This window comes from Zootermopsis nevadensis, unplaced genomic scaffold, assembly GCF_977971745.1.
Source record: "Zootermopsis nevadensis isolate Lab colony 2312 unplaced genomic scaffold, Znev_1.0 Znev_ptg000003l, whole genome shotgun sequence".
NCBI classification, from domain to species: domain Eukaryota; kingdom Metazoa; phylum Arthropoda; class Insecta; order Blattodea; family Termopsidae; genus Zootermopsis; species Zootermopsis nevadensis.
This window is the reverse complement of record NW_028259135.1, coordinates 3,925,663-3,941,443: the sequence shown is the minus strand read 5'-3', so window position 1 is coordinate 3,941,443 and position 15,781 is coordinate 3,925,663. Positions and strand designations below refer to the sequence as shown.

At 35.5% G+C, this 15,781-nt stretch overlaps 1 protein-coding gene and 1 long non-coding RNA gene across 5 annotated transcripts; one reads left to right on the top strand and one right to left on the bottom strand.

Moving 5' to 3' along the window:
- On the top strand, nt 1–13,868 carry LOC110838223 (medium-chain specific acyl-CoA dehydrogenase, mitochondrial). Of its 3 annotated transcripts, none has more exons than XM_022081234.2 (11): nt 1–312; nt 1,677–1,773; nt 3,061–3,228; nt 4,651–4,751; nt 5,835–5,915; nt 6,404–6,534; nt 7,899–8,007; nt 8,528–8,668; nt 9,897–9,998; nt 11,244–11,414; nt 12,883–13,868. In XM_022081234.2, exons 1-11 carry the CDS (start codon nt 286–288, stop codon nt 13,030–13,032), a joined length of 1,278 nt encoding a protein of 425 aa, XP_021936926.1. In that variant the 5' UTR covers nt 1–285; the 3' UTR covers nt 13,033–13,868. The 3 variants fall into 3 exon arrangements, with proteins under 3 accessions (XP_021936926.1, XP_021936928.1, XP_021936927.1); XM_022081235.2 differs by lacking the exon at nt 1–312 and adding an exon at nt 639–796; XM_022081236.2 differs by lacking the exon at nt 1,677–1,773.
- On the bottom strand, nt 12,104–15,372 carry LOC110838224 (uncharacterized). Of its 2 annotated transcripts, none has more exons than XR_002546009.2 (2): nt 15,000–15,372; nt 12,104–12,449 (listed from the first exon to the last, which is right to left on the bottom strand). It is a non-coding gene; the product is annotated as an uncharacterized LOC110838224 (long non-coding RNA). The 2 variants fall into 2 exon arrangements; XR_002546010.2 differs by having other exon boundaries at nt 15,054–15,372.
- Between the last annotated feature and the right edge of the window lie 409 nt (nt 15,373–15,781).

The window sequence follows — 15,781 nt, the reverse complement described above, 5'->3', positions numbered from 1 at the left end:
AAGAGCTGTTAAACGTTTTGTAAGAATGTAATGTTGCCATATTAGTGGCTCACGTATTTGTATAAAGCAGTGGTTTATATTCATTTGAATATATTCATAATGTTTTCCAATAAAGGTTCAAAAATAAAACGAGTTTTTGTATTTTATCGAACTCCACAACAGATGGCGCACTCATATTTTGCCTAAAAGGAAATGTGAACAAGAAATTCAGTTGGCGAATTCCATACATTTTTTTGACGTGATACATATGCGTATATCCTAGAATTATTTGTTCAGCAAAGAAAGATGCAAAGCATGGCCATGTTTGGACAGGTATTTGTGGACTTTTACTTGAAAATAACCTTTTTTACATATATTAGGCATTATTTACATTTCTCAATAAACGTCATTTCATGTACGTAGTAATTGTAATTCATTTGGCTATATTTTTATTGATAGAAGTAAATCTGAGCCTGTTCTGTTAAATAATGATGAAATGTAACATTTTTTATAATTTCATTTGGCAGCAATGTTACGAAAGAAAGTTACACACGAAATTGTTTAAAGCTGGCTGTCTTCTGGGTTGTTGCGCCGTGTAGTCTGGTAGAAGTTTATCCATGTTTCAGAGGACCTTGCTGCCGTCATCATTAGGGCGATGATGATGGAGGTAGGAAGGACCTCTGAAACGTCGGTGAACTGCCAGACTACAAGGCGCAACAACTCAGAAGACAGCTATCTTCAGACTCACCACTGTGAAAACCTAAAATCCTACAAGAAATTATTTCTATTAAAATCGTTGGAGTAACAGACCCATGATGTTAGTGTCATATTACTCAATTAATTTTGGAATAATTATTTACTTTCCAATCACATTAACATTTCGTTTTGTACTTGTCATAAATTGTATTGTCATTGAAGCATACTGTTTTCTGGACATTATCTATCATCCAATACCAAATGAAAACAATAAAATCCACGACGTTTCAGAGATGGGACTCTGTGTCCGTCTTCTGGTAAAACCTACTCTGTTGGGCTCAATCAATAGAGGTAATCCCTATCTCCAGACATGGCAGAAGTGGAAATCATAGTATATAAACTGAGCAGGACAGCACATATCGTGGGAGATAAAGAAAGAAACATTTTCCAAAAAATTACATAACATGGGTAGGAGTTGGTGCACATGACCAAGGTAACATACTGTCTGAAGTGCAACAAACTGAAACAGCAAAAGAAAGAGAAATGAAAAAAAAATTGAAGAGCAAGTAGAAAATACATAGTCTGACAATTGAAGTGGCAAAGGCCCAAGAATATAACTGTCGAGGATGGAAAAGCTTCATACAACATCAAGCTGGACTATGTTGCAATAATTTGACCTTTTCTGAGATAAGGGCAATCCAAATACAAGATATATCCGGACTAGGCTGGCTGATGGGATTGGCTAGTAAAGCCATGTGTGTGGACTCTTTGTATTTTATAATACATGCTTTAAATTTGCTACAGATTTTTCTCTTCTGTTTCCTCTAATTTCTTATTTGATTTCCTTTTTATATCACTTTCTCCTGAAATTGCTGTTATGTGATCTTATTTTCATATATTTTTTAGGCTTGTTTATCTTCTTCCAGTTCTTTAACTTTGTCATCCCTTATTTATAAAAATTTTCTTGTGTTTCTTGTTTTCACCTTTCCACTTGGTTTTAGATAATAAAGAAGAGCTTTCATCGTGGCTTGCGTACACTTTCCAGTGTGCCACACCCAGCAGCAACTGAAAGAAAACAAGCAAGTGGAATCTGTTTTGGTTGGTATTATTTGGCAAATAAAAATTCCTCTGACAGAAAATACGTCCATTGAATTTGCTTCAAGCATTTTAAAAGAACATTTATTATTTGTATACATTAAGTTAGGAGTTTTGTACCCTTGCCCTCTCCTCAGGAAGGAACATATGTTTGAGAGCAGTGCAGAGGAGATTATTTGAATCTAAGAGGAGGAAAGCAACAAGAGTCTGAAGAAAATTACATATTGAATATCTTCATAATTTGTATTCTTTGTCATTTATCATGAAGATTATGAAATCAAGGAAGATTAGATGGGGGGGGGGGGATATAATGGACACAGGGAAAGTAGAAAGGTGTACAAAATTGTAGTTGGAAAACCTGAAGATAAGAAACCACTTGGGAGACTTAAATATAGCAGGGAGTGTAATATTATAATTGATCTTCTGGAGATAACAAGTGAGGATCTGGACTGAATTCATCTGGCTTAGGTATAGCACCCAGTGGCCGGCTTTTGTAAACATTATAATGAACTGTTTGGTTCCATAAAAGGCAGGATTTCTTTTACCATCTTGCTAGTTAGCTCATTAAGGTGTGACATGTTATTGAACCTGGTTCCACTGAGTCATTGTCTTGCTACAAGACCACATGTGCCTTACCGTGCAAAATTATAATTACTTTTTAGGATCTGAGGTTTTCATCGGCAGATAATATGTAGATGGCTGCCTTCTTAGATTTACTTCTTGATGACTGTTTGAGCTGTGTACATTATTTTGTTGTACTGTGATATTAAGAACATGCCTAAATACTGAGTTGAGTTCTGGAAGATTCAGAGTTCAGTGTGAGTTGAGTGATGCAATACGTCGTTTGTGATGAAGACAGGAGCGATACTTGGACTTGAATAGAAGTGAAGTTATGAGAAAGGAAAAGGTTGGACAGTAGCTAAAAGAGAATAGTTAAAACCAGTGTGGAACTTGGGGATCTGTAACCAAGATTGTGACTGCAGTCAAGAAAATAATTAATTGTAATAAATGCATACATCAGAGAAACCAAAATTTAATTACATTTGTTACAGTACTATTTATGAAACTTCTTAATGTGTTGAGGTATGATCGTGATAACCTGTAAGGTTATGTTGATGGAAAAAGTAATCCGGCCCATATTTTGTCAGTGTGTCTGGAATATTTGTTTCTGTTATCTTACTGAAGTGCCATTCATGGTTTTTTTTTGTCCTGCACTGTCAGTCATTTTATTGTGAAGTAGATATGTGACAGCAAGGTGTAAGTACCTAGAATATTATTTTACTGTTTCAGAACTGAGTGATACTCAGAAGGATCTGCAGGAATTAGCACGGAAATTCTCTAGAGAAGAGATTGTCCCAAAGGCTGCTGATTATGATCGGTCCATGAAGTTCCCCTGGGATATTATCAAGAAGGCATGGGAACTAGGTCTGACAAATTACCACATCCCTCAGCACTGTGGTGAGTTATATTGATATGCTTTTCATTCAGTTTTCATCTGTCAGAACACAACTTTTTTTAAAATTACTTTATAATTCTATCATTTGATGCTTTCTTCTGAGCTACTGTGTGTGTCATTAAACTATAAATGGATAAGTAAATAAATAAATAAATAATTAAATCCACCAGCGTGATTTATTTTATGGTGAAGCTTTCTGAGTGTTTTACTGTCCTGCCATAAGCATTCCTCTTTGGTTGTCCTCTGCCCTCAGTGCTGGATTTATATAGGAGCTTAATAAGCAACAGTTTAGGACCTTGCCATTTGATGGGTCTCCAAATACTGAGGGTGCTATTTGAAAATGCCTATTTATATTTATAGATGGGTTCCATAAAGCTGAAGATTCCATTCATGATGAAAGTAAATTATGAAATAATCAATAGTGTTCGGAATTTTTAGAAACAAAATGTAGGCTTATCTGGATAGCAACCTTGTATGGTATATAGAAAAAATGGATACTAGTAACTTGACAAAATTTGGCAGAATATAATATTTTTGTTTGTTATTTATTTTGATTTTATATCTACAGTTATGCTTAAATTTTAGGAATGGACTCTCACTTTCAATTTTGAGGTGTACTCAGAATAGTTTATGGTAGTTAATCCCCTGCCATTTGAATTACTTCTTAGAACACACTAATCATGTGACTGACATTTATTCCATTAGCGGGTGCACCTGCAAAATATTCAGCGCAAATTTCATAATTGTCTTGGGCAGGAATCTGATATAAGAAGGCTGAAAGGGTACCTCAAGAAATATTTTTGCAGTTTATGGAGATTAGCGAGTTAAGTAATGTTTTACAGATATGCTTAGAAGGATGTATTTTGTAAAACTAAGATTATTAAAGAATCACCCTAATAAAAATGATTAATTAAATATTAGTTATCTTTGTCCTAACCCGATTTGTATAATATTTATATTATAATATGGAAATATAGTTTTTTAAATAAAATATTGAAAAAGGAAATCTTGTAAGTTGCAAATGCAAATATGGTAACAAATTTAGGCACATATTTTCAGAAACTTTTGTTGATAATGAATGAATCATTGTACACAATTTGTTTTGGTCTTCATTACCAGTCTTCCATGTCTTAAGCCCAGTGACTGCTTATGGTCTGTGCAGTCTCACCGAAGATCTTGGTAGCTGAGGTTTTGGAGTGGGATACTTGAATGGGGCAGTCAAGGAGCATGGTGTTTCCAGTTACCTCTGTAATTCTCTATGAATTCCATGATTGATTGTGTATTTAATTTCTTTAGTGTGTCTAAATTCCTTTTATAGTATAAATGTCACGTGAATCTAATTTTTGCTTCTATGTCAATCAGGAACATTTGTGTGAATGTAATTTTCTTTTAAAATTAGCAAGTGATTTATTGTGATGTTACAGGTGGTCTGGATCTTACATGTTTTGATGAGTGTCTGATTGCAGAGGAAATTGCATATGGTTGTTCTGCTGTTGAAACTGCATTGGGAGCATCTAGCTTAGGAGTAGGTCCGATTGTGATGATTTACATTTGAATTTAATGTGTTGCACTGATTGCTTAGAGCAGAGGTCGGCAACCATTTCATCACTGTGGGCTGCATTGACTATTCATATCTTTGTTGAGGGCTGGAGAAAAGAATTAATAATGCCATGGACAGTAAGCAAAAACGTATTTAACTTAAAGAGTGTAGCTGTTATACACTTGAAAATGGACAATCGCTGTATTTCTCCATATAACTGATTTTATTGTAAAGGCATTATTTATTAACTTTTAAATTGTTTAGATTTCAAGTAATTCGTAGTGATAAAAACTTCAGTTTAAAACCACAGTAATTTTTATATTATTTTATTGGTTTAAATATGAATTTAACATTATTGAACTACATACACAATTTTTCTTAATATATTTCTTATGCGATTGTTTTTCCTTACATAATGTGTGTGTGAACTCTGTGTATCAGTGTTTCTTAGTAGCATAAAATTGTTCCCCTTATGACACTGGCTGATTCCAAAATCGTGTGGCAGTCTGCATAAAAAGGTTTCAAGGGTCACATGCAGCCTGCAGGTTACAGTCCCCTCACTTGCATGAAAGAGCACCATATGCATGTTTGTGATGTCTTACATGCACCCACCCTTCTTCTTCTTATTCTTCTTCTATTATTTGAGTTACGTATGAATCAACTAAATACAAACGTGGACAGGAATATTCAAGGCTGTCTTTCTCTACAAAGTACCAAGAAGTTTGAACTAGCACTAAAAACAGCCTTATATTATTATTATTATTCATCTTACATTCAGATGGTGTTTGCAACAGCAGACTCTATTGTTATATTTTGGTAGTTCGTGTTTTTCTTGTATATTTACCAACATATTTTCAGTTTTGTTCTTTGTTCTGGAGTCTTTCTGTTTGTATATTGTGTGTGTCGATTGTCCCATATCTTGTTATGCTATGAAGATTTGTGTAAAGTCAGGTGTATGAAAACAAAAGGTTTTGTATAAAGCAACGAAGCTTCACCATGAATAATAAAGCAGATAGCAGAGCAGGATGCTATAATATAGAATTTCCCCAATTGTTTTTGTGTTGACAGCAAATTCCACTAATCGTCGCCGGCAATAAGGAACAGCAGAAGAAGTTCTTAGGAAGACTGGTAGAAGAGCCGCTCGTTGCAGTAAGTATTCGGTTCATAAATGTCATGATTTTACATTGTATTTGTACAATCTTCTTCTCATTTTAGTTAGTTAAAAGAGCCCTTATCCTGCAGTTGTAGAAAATGTTTGTCCATTTGTAACTATTATAGTTCCAAGATTGATTAGATTAATGGTAAAAGAGATTGCTTAAGGGCCCAAATTGGTTAGATCGGTCCTCCATAACCAGTCCATGTATACTTGTAACTACCCTATCTGCTGATAGAAGCGAAGAAATATACCACATGTTTCATACATCAAGATTATCTGGCTGTCGTAGTAACTGTTTCCCATTTGATGTTTCATTGAACCCAATTCTGTTCATTTTTCTCTGTTTAAGGCTTTACTAAGTTTACTGTTCATATTGATTGTCACTCAGAGGAGTCTTAAACAGAGATTTAACTGCAGTATCAGATGAAAAAAAGTAAACATTTCTTGGCTCTGTGGTAGGGTTAAAATGCTTTTGTTACAGGCCTATGGGGTCACAGAACCTGGAGCAGGATCAGATGTAAATGGAGTGAAAACTCGAGCTGAGAAGAAAGGAGATGAATACATCATAAATGGTCAGAAGATGTGGATTACAAATGGAGGTGTTGCTAGCTGGTTAGTATAAGTCCTGGTCCAGTACCTTGGTTGCAGTTTTTTAACATCTTGACAGCTCAGTATAAGCCCGTTCCCAGGGCTCATACTGTCAGAAATGTAAATGAATGTTCACATTTAAAGTTTTGAACGTGAGGAAGACTGTACTCATAAAGTGTCATTGCCATTAAGATTTATGGTTGAAGATGTACTGATAAATGTGAAAGGCCGTTATTGGGAACGGAAAAAAGTGGGAGGTGATGCTAATGATTACAGATATGAAGGAGAGTATGTTTTTTTAAAAATGAAAAAGGATCTTATTTAAAAAGAAAAAGGAATTGTACATACAGAGTGTCCAAAAAAGATGTTTACTCCTTGTAATGCAGAATATTAACCTTGTTATCGATCTCGTTTGTGTTTATGATGGCAACCTAGTGTGGTCTACACTTTACAGATGGCACCACAGTTTCTTTTCCAATGATTCAGACACACAAAATGGCAGATGGTCATTTGAGTTTCAAGCAATGCAAACTCATTGAATGTATATTTATACATCTTTTTCCGACTCCACGTATGTTTCAAATTCTGAATTGGACTGATCACACATAGATGGTGGTCTTCTGGGTTGTTATGCCAACATTTTGGAGGAGCAGCCTTCATCTTCAAGGTCAAAGTTGTGCTTAGATTTACATGGTATTTGTAAAGTTAAGAGGAAAGTGGGGCTGTTGAATGAGGAGTTGAGATTGCTCTGTCTTTGGACCAATAGGAATTGAGACTTTTCAGAGAGGAATGCTGATTCAGGAGGCAAGGGAAGGAAAGAAAGGTAGGATCAAAATAAAGCAGGAAAAACAATTATATTAGACTTTCATACAGCCTTAAATGAGGTTTAGAAGGGCATTCAACCTAAAATTGTCATACATTGAATTTTAATACTGGGTAAAGGCACTACTTTAATACTATTTTAACATATTTAGACATGTAGTAATAACATGTTTACTTAACTGTAAGACCAAAATGAGGCTTTTTTACTTTTGTTTTTATCACAAATGTACATTAAGTAACAAACAATTTCTGAGAAAATATGTCTGTTTAGCACATATCAATTTTATTGCAGTTCAGATTTTTATTATGTATATACCGGTATAAGAATGAAAATGTTTTAGAAGCGTTACCTTTTTAATTACTGTTAACCTCCATACTTGCATTCTGTTTATTGAGCTCTAAAATTTTGGAGCTCTTTGTCTGCTTTTGAAGTGCATCTCATTCATCAGACGGATCCATTTTTGTTACTGCTGGATCAAAGAAAGTTGTGTTCAGAAGTTATAATTCTTTTTCCCTTTTGTTTAACTATTTTATTTTTGTGCTGAGTGGTCTTATTTATGCTTCAGGTACTTTGTTCTGGCACGAACAAACCCAGATCCCAAGTGTCCTGCTGGTAAAGCATTCACTGGATTTATTGTTGATCGGGATACGCCAGGCCTTACTCCAGGAAGAAAGGTGACTACCAAAGTATTTTATTTGTTAGTGTACCGTGTGGAACAGACATCATAATCAGTGTGAATTTTATGATGCATTTACACAAATATAAGCATACACAATTCTCACTGAACGTACACCGGTTATATGATTAATGTTCAGCTTCACTAATGAATTTAAAACTTGTGTTTAAACTCTATCATGAAGAGAATCTCACATACATATATACTGAAAACTATTTATGGTGTTGCAAGTTTTGCCATAATGGCAGTGAAAATTAAATTAATTCTAATGGTTGATTTTTCCCAGAAGTTGTTGATTCATTAATTTCTGTGATATGTATGAAAATAATTATTGCTACTCTAAACTGACACACACAGAAATTTCAGAGACGAAGCATTAGTGAGTTCATGATACATTTGATTTTCTTACTGATATTAATATCCTCCCATGATTGTCACATTTACAAGTTCAATATGAAACAAATGCGGGGGTCGAGAAACCCGCACGAATTTATGAAAATGACCTTGTGGAATTATAGGAAATCAACATGGGTCAGCGCTGCTCTGACACAAGAGGAATCACATTTGAGGATGTTCGTGTGCCTAAAGAAAATGTTCTGCTGGGTGAAGGGGACGGATTCAAGATTGCCATGGCAGTTTTTGACAAGACTCGACCTCCGGTATGCTTTTCATACCAGAACTTTCTGCCCTAATATTCTGTATTATGCACATTTAAGTTGCTCCCTGTTTTAAGCTGAAAAGTATGGTAGTTTCAGTCTTCATCTCCATACAAATTGCCATTTTGCTTTAAATTTTGTACGTTTTAGACATAGTTTATGCTACATACTTATGCTGTTATTTAAATAAATAATCCTTTTTTGTTTTTCTTGCCAGCCCAAATGAACCTGTATATTTCTTACTTACAATAATGCAAGTAAATAATTTGTAATGAATATAGAATATTTTCACATCTTTAATTCTTGAATGTGCAAAATAAATCTGGAACAGAGCAACAGGAAGGAAGTTTAAAGCAGTTTATGAGAGGCTGAAGACACCATACGTTTCTCCGATGAAAACATAATGTCTGGCAGATCATTTCTCCCAGGGACAATATTTCTGAAGCCTATGTTATGTTTATGACATGATGTTTCACAGGTAAATTATCAGTTTAACACCTGCAGTGCTAGAATCATATGATTCCAGTGTAGCCTTGTGTGCTGGATAATTTTTATTGCTTTCCACAGGCTAACAAATGCTGCTAAATTAAAGCAGATTATGATGTTGGGCACTTCTGACTATGTTCATGCAAATTTTGGACACATGTTATTACACTATGAACTTCATTTGTGACAAAAGAACATTTAACAAATGAAAAACATTCACTACTTGTATCTAAAAGGTCATTCTTCACTACAAAATGTGGGGGAGAATGTCAGAAAAGTGAGCACTTGAAAGACCAACTCATGAGTGTGTAATCAGGAAATAATGGTGATATGAACTAAATTCAGGTGCCTCAAATCAGCATCCAGACAGAAGTGGCTTCTTATGGTTTCATGTTACTGGGTGGAATCTGGGTTTTGGTCTTATCATTCAAACAGAATAATCTCCATTTTATTTCTTTTGTATCGTCTTCTTCATTGCCTCCAGCAGCAGCTCTTTCTCCATATCTTTTCCAGTATAATATTTTTGTCCTTCTGATCTATTCTTCTTTTCTAGTGTCATCCATGTTTTCATGACCTCCTCTATATGCATAACATGAAGATACCACTCCATTTTGCTACTCGAGGTCTCTATTGGTGTTATCCTATGTAGAACAGAAGGTCAAGTTGATGTGTAACATAATTGAACCCATGATGATGCTACTGATGTGTTAATGCCTTAATTTTGATGGGATCTTGGGGTCTTTAGGTTGCGGCTGGTGCTGTAGGAGTAGCACAGAGGGCCCTTGACGAAGCAACAAAGTATTCTTTGGAAAGGAAGACTTTTGGCATACCAATTGCACAACACCAGGTAATGTTCAGTGTGTATTGACTTTAGTATTAACATATTTTTTTTATCAGGTTTAATATATTTTTCCCTTTCTACACTACTTATTATGAGCTGGGATAGCTCAGTCTGTATAGTGACTAGCTACGGGCTGGACGACCGGGGTTCGATCCCCGACGGGGGCAGAGGATTTTTCCTCTAGCCTCTGTGTCCAGACCGGCTCTGGGGCCCACCCAGCCTCCTCTACAATGGGTACCGGGGTCCTTTCCCGGGGGTAAAGCCGACCGAGGCGTGATGCTGACCACTCACCCCCATCTAGTGCCGAGGTCAAGGAAGAGAGGAGCTATACCTCCACTCACCCCAAACGCCTACATGGCGTATAGTGGGACAAACTTTACTTTTTTACACTACTTATTATTTGAAAATTGTTATGAGAAATTCCTTTCAATTTCATTTTTCACTACAAGAGTAAACTTTCTTCATGAAGAGAGAATGAAAGGAAATTGAAGGTGTAAGAGTATGAAGAAGACTGTCTTCTGGTAGAAATTTACCGATGATTTATTGTCCTGATGATGGAGGCAGCAGGCACTGAAATGTCAGTAAATTTCTACCAGACTACAAGGTGCAACATCCCAGAAGACAGTCGCCTTCGTATGCCATCATGAGAACATTAAGTTTAACCCGTAAGGCTGTCTTATAAATTTGGCAGAACTGTCTGCAGCTCCATTTCTAGCTCAATATTCCTGAGAAGTTTATTCTAGGAATGAAGGCCTTCGTATTTTTCTTCTCTATAACTGTTCTATTCTAACAAACATTACAAGACACACTTCTTATGCGGCAGCAGTTTTACTGTCATCCAGAAGTCCAATGTGGGTCTTCCTCATGTAAAATGTTTGCTGTTCTTTATTTGCTTTGAATATTGGTAACTGCCGGAAACATGTTTTATACATGATAACTCTGACATCTAAATCTTCTAGGTTATTTCCAGACTGTATAAGATGGATTTCTTGGACTTTATCCATTGTCTACATGTTAAACCCACAACAATTTATAAGTTAGTTCTACTTTGTCTTCAGGTGGAAAGAGGACGTAAAACACTAATAATTTCAAAGCTCTCCAAGATCTGAAGTGCTATGTTTATTAATTTAATGAAAAATTAACATTCTCTTAAAGCATACTTCTTCCAGTCAGTAATTTATAGGTCATTTAGAAATTCAGTTATAAATATTTGATGGATGTGTGATATTTGTGCTCAATTTTGCCCACTAGGCTGTTTCATTCATGCTGGCTGACATGGCAATTGGTATAGAGACATCTCGTCTTGCTTGGATGCGAGCTGCGTGGGAAACAGATCAGGGCCGGAGAAACACATACTATGCTTCTGTTGCAAAAGCGCAGGCTGCAGATGTTGCCAACAAATGTGCAACTGATGCTGTGCAGGTAAGAAACATGTTTAGTGCAAACAAGTCACTCTAGGACCTCAAAGAAAAGGATTAGAATGAATGTAACGGTGACGAATCCACTGCTACTTGTCACTGAGGTACAGTACTTGGTGCCTGTGGCTTCTACACGAACAGTTGCTTTGCTGTGTGTCACTTTTTAAAACATAATTTCTGGAATAAGAGAGCTGAACTGAGTATCTTGGTGTAAAAAAAAAAAACATTATACTTTTATCCAGAAAGTTACTGTAATGACATATCTAATGGATTTGTTCAGGATCTCCAGGTGAATACCATGATTGTGTCTTGAAAAATGGTCATGACCACCTCTTGCCAATTCTTTCCCAGTTACCATTCATGATCTTTCAACTTTCCATCTCATTTGATGCTATATATTCTCTGTAAATGAATCAGAATTGGTCATTTAATAGAGGGAATGGAGGCTAAGCTTGACAGCTTTTGAACTTTGCTGCTAGATGGGAATATGTGCGGTTTTTCTCGCACTTTAGATGTCTTTACCTCCATGCAAAGAAACCCTCCCTAGTACAGACTTTGAGAGTACATAATAAGATGACAACTAACTCCATGGAGCAGATTTCTTCTCAAAATAATGGTATGTTCAGCTAGTCAAGACATTCCCAGCCTTTTATGGAATTCAAAGGTCATATGAATTCAGTCTACACCTTCCAACTCTTTCCCTAAGACCCATTTTATTATTACTCTCCATTCTACATGTTGGTCTTCAAGTTTTCCAACTGAAATTTTGTATCCATCTATTATCTCCCATGTGTATTATATGCTCGACCCATTTTATCCTTGATTTGTGCATACTACTAATCTCTGGTGAAGAGTACAAGTTATGGAGCACCTCATTATGCAATTTTCTTCAGCCTCTTGTCACTTCATCCTCAGGTCCATATGTCCTAAGTACCCTCTTCTCAAATCCCCTAAAAATATTTGCAGTTATCCTCCTTATCCGAGGGTCTTCTCAATCTTCAGCTTGAGAATGTGCCATGTTGTGATGACAGGGGACCACCTAAAAAGAAAAATCCCCTTTACCATTCCATTTCTGAGAATCAAATTTGGGCTATCCGGTATGTAATAAATTACTTACTTTCTAATCTATGAGTAACAAAAGGGGATTGTACAAGTGATTTAGAATAGAAAAAATTTAATTGCGGATTAAAGTAAACAGAATTGCCATACATATGAATTTATTTATGGGTAATTTTTAGTGGTGAATCCTGGTCTAGAAGTCAAATCATTCAGAAATGTAGTATTATTAATTCCCCCCTGACAATCACATCACAGTACTAAGATATTTGATGATGATATCCTGCTGTTGCATTGTATAATAATGCATTTATTTTATATTCCTCCAGTTTTAGTGCTCTGGCCAGCCAGCACAATCAGCACTGGTAATTTGATATATAATTTGTTTGATAAATTTTTTTGTCTTGTCTTTTCAGATATTTGGGGGTAATGGTTTTAACACTGAATATCCTGTAGAAAAACTGTTTCGTGATGCCAAAATTTTTCAGATTTATGAAGGCACGGCTCAGATACAGCGACATATTATCTCCAGAGAGCTCCTTGAAACAGCTAAACAGAAAGCTTAAATGTTCATATTGGTACTTTGTACTATCTTAACACGATAAGGCAAGATGTGTTTGAAGAGGAAGGACAGCTCGTCTGAGATGTTCACTCATCTCTTTTGTAAAGTTTACCACATGAAGACAAATTCAAGTTAGACAACTTGGAACTTCAGCTAAAAGCTTGTTCAATTAGGTACTTCTGTTTTAATTTTTTTTTGTGTGTGTTCTTTGATCTGTCCAAAGATAAATTTGATTTCTGTGATAATCTAAAAAAAAAAAGAGAGAAAGTCTGGCATGGATACTACTGTACACATTCTGCCTGTGTATCTACCATGTCCTGTTGTATGGTAATAGGCTTATGAGATGACCATGCTGCCTGTGCTTGTATATATGAAAGCAACTGGCTAGTAACTGTGCAAAAAACTGACATTTAAGTATAAAAGGGAAAGAAAAGAAGAAGAAGAACAGTAATTAAAGTGAGGATAAATTTAAGTTCACAGAAGTTTCTTCACATTACTCAGCAGGTTTATTTAAAGAAATGACTTTGTCACATTGAATCTCTGAAACACTGCTAAACACATTTTAAAATGAGCTTTAAAATTTTTAAGAAAGTTATACCTACTGATAGACTGCATTAAAGAAAATGCACTGCAGGATACGACTGGCTAATTTAGACAGGTACAAATTTTCCTGCATGTGAGTGTGTTAACCTATAATATGGGCATGTCACGACAACATGCTCGTAATTCTGAATAAGTCAGTGATTGTCATATTGAGCATCTGATCAAAATACCTAAAAGAAATTGTTTTTATCAGCAATAAGCAATTTTTATTAAAGTCTTGAAATCATTTGATATAAATGTTTTTCTTCATCAGAGATACATGTATTACAGCCTGCATGATAATCATGCCTCTACCCTGCAGATCTGAAGGCTCCAATGTATAAAATTTTCTGCTGAGCAAATGAGGAAGATGATGAACATTTTCAATGCAAATGGAGGGTTCATATGTTAATAATGGGTAAGTGGTCTGATTGCAAGTTTGTGGTTATTGCCAGGTAGGTCACTGCTAAGGTATTTTGTAACCACTTGGTCTCATATGTAGCAAGGAAGGTGTAGAATTATGGCTCCGATGACCTGCATTGTTGCCAATGGAAGATTTTAGTTTTATTTATATCAAGAATATCTGAAAATTTATATTACATGTTTGAACTTCAGAGAAGTGAGACTGATAATGAAACACAAGTTGCAGCCCTTCACTTTAAATTAGGGATGTGTAAACTAGTGAAAACTAAGGTCCTATGACCTTGAATGGTGTCATAAGGGAGAAAAGCTACTGTAGGAAATAGTGCAGTGTCCATTGTTCACCAAATTAAGGATTTGATTTGCCAAGAATTTTAAATGAGATTTCAGGTCTTACCGTGACAAGTATAAAGATAACTCTTATGGGATGTTATGGTATGTAGGTAGTCGGGTAGAAATTCACAGACATCTCACCATCATCAGGGCCATGATGGATGTCTTCATTAATTTTAGATTGTAAACCAATAAATAACTACAGCTATTTGCTGTTCAGGTTTAATAACTGCAAGATGTATATATATTTGACATTGTGGAAAGAAATGGTGAAAACTCTTGATAATCGGCAGTATTCAAATTCTTAAATTTGTTTATTCCTTCACAGTGAATGAATTAAGTAATCTTGGTGAAAGCAGCATATGCATCTCTCTGTAAGCTTAGTTCTCAGAACCCAAGAGTTTAATACCCTAATACCAGACCCTGCCACTGGAGGTGATCCTGAGATAGTTCTGTCTGCATCCCATCCTTTCAATCCATTTATCTAAGGTTCATCTTAATGCTGCCATATCTCTGTCTTAGTCTTTCAATTGGCTGCTTTTCAGATGTTTTCCCACCAAAATTGTATTGCATTTATTGTCCCTCCATCATAGCTCCCTTTAATACTTTTCACAAACTAGGTAAAAGAGTTGTCACCTGAACAATCTCTGGGCCTGAAGAGCTGTTTAATGTTGTTGACTTCTAACGTACCTGGAAACATTCCCCTGTTAAATTAGGCAGTGTCTACATGTATTAGTGGAAGTGGTAAATTCCATTTTGACAAAGTCCACTATTTAATAAACCAGTTCGTTGTTATGTAATGGAAAAGTTTGTGTTCCTGAAGAGTCTAATACAATAAGATGCTATAATGTGATAAGTTCTTAAACCAGAGAAAACAAAGTATTTAGGTTAGGATACATTTAGAATTTGATTTATTTCCAATGTTCATTTAAGAGCTCTGACTGATGAGAAACAATGTTTCCTAATACTGTTGAGTGAGGCTGGATAAAACACGGTAACGAAAGCACCCATATACTTAATGATGTAAAGTAAGTCCCATGGTAACCATATTAGATGCCACTTGTGATAGAAAAAGCTTGGTCACAGAAGAAAACTGGTTCATCTATGGAAACTTGGTACTCAGATGAGCCAAAGTAGTCGCATTGAAAGATCGTGTATTGTGATGTGTGTACATAATTCTCGTATTTCACACTAGATGGCAATAGTACGTCAAAACAGAACGGCACTTTATTAGTCATACCAATAGCTACTTTAATATAATTTCAGATCCAAGTCTACGATAAAAATGGACAGAATCACAAAGAAATTTTATTTCATAAAAAGCAGAATTACAAGCATTTACAATGTGTATGTTTTGAGGAATTACACAATTATCCTGTATGACCTAGTTTTAGTAATGAAAGGGGTAAGGACTGCAT

Coding starts and splice junctions, on each gene's coding strand:
- LOC110838223 (XM_022081234.2), top strand. CDS start 286: ATGCAAAGCATGGCCATGTTTGGACAG. Junction 313..1,676: donor GCATGGCCATGTTTGGACAG/GTATTTGTGGAC, acceptor ACTTGGTTTTAG/ATAATAAAGAAGAGCTTTCA. Junction 4,752..5,834: donor TGGGAGCATCTAGCTTAGGA/GTAGGTCCGATT, acceptor TTGTGTTGACAG/CAAATTCCACTAATCGTCGC.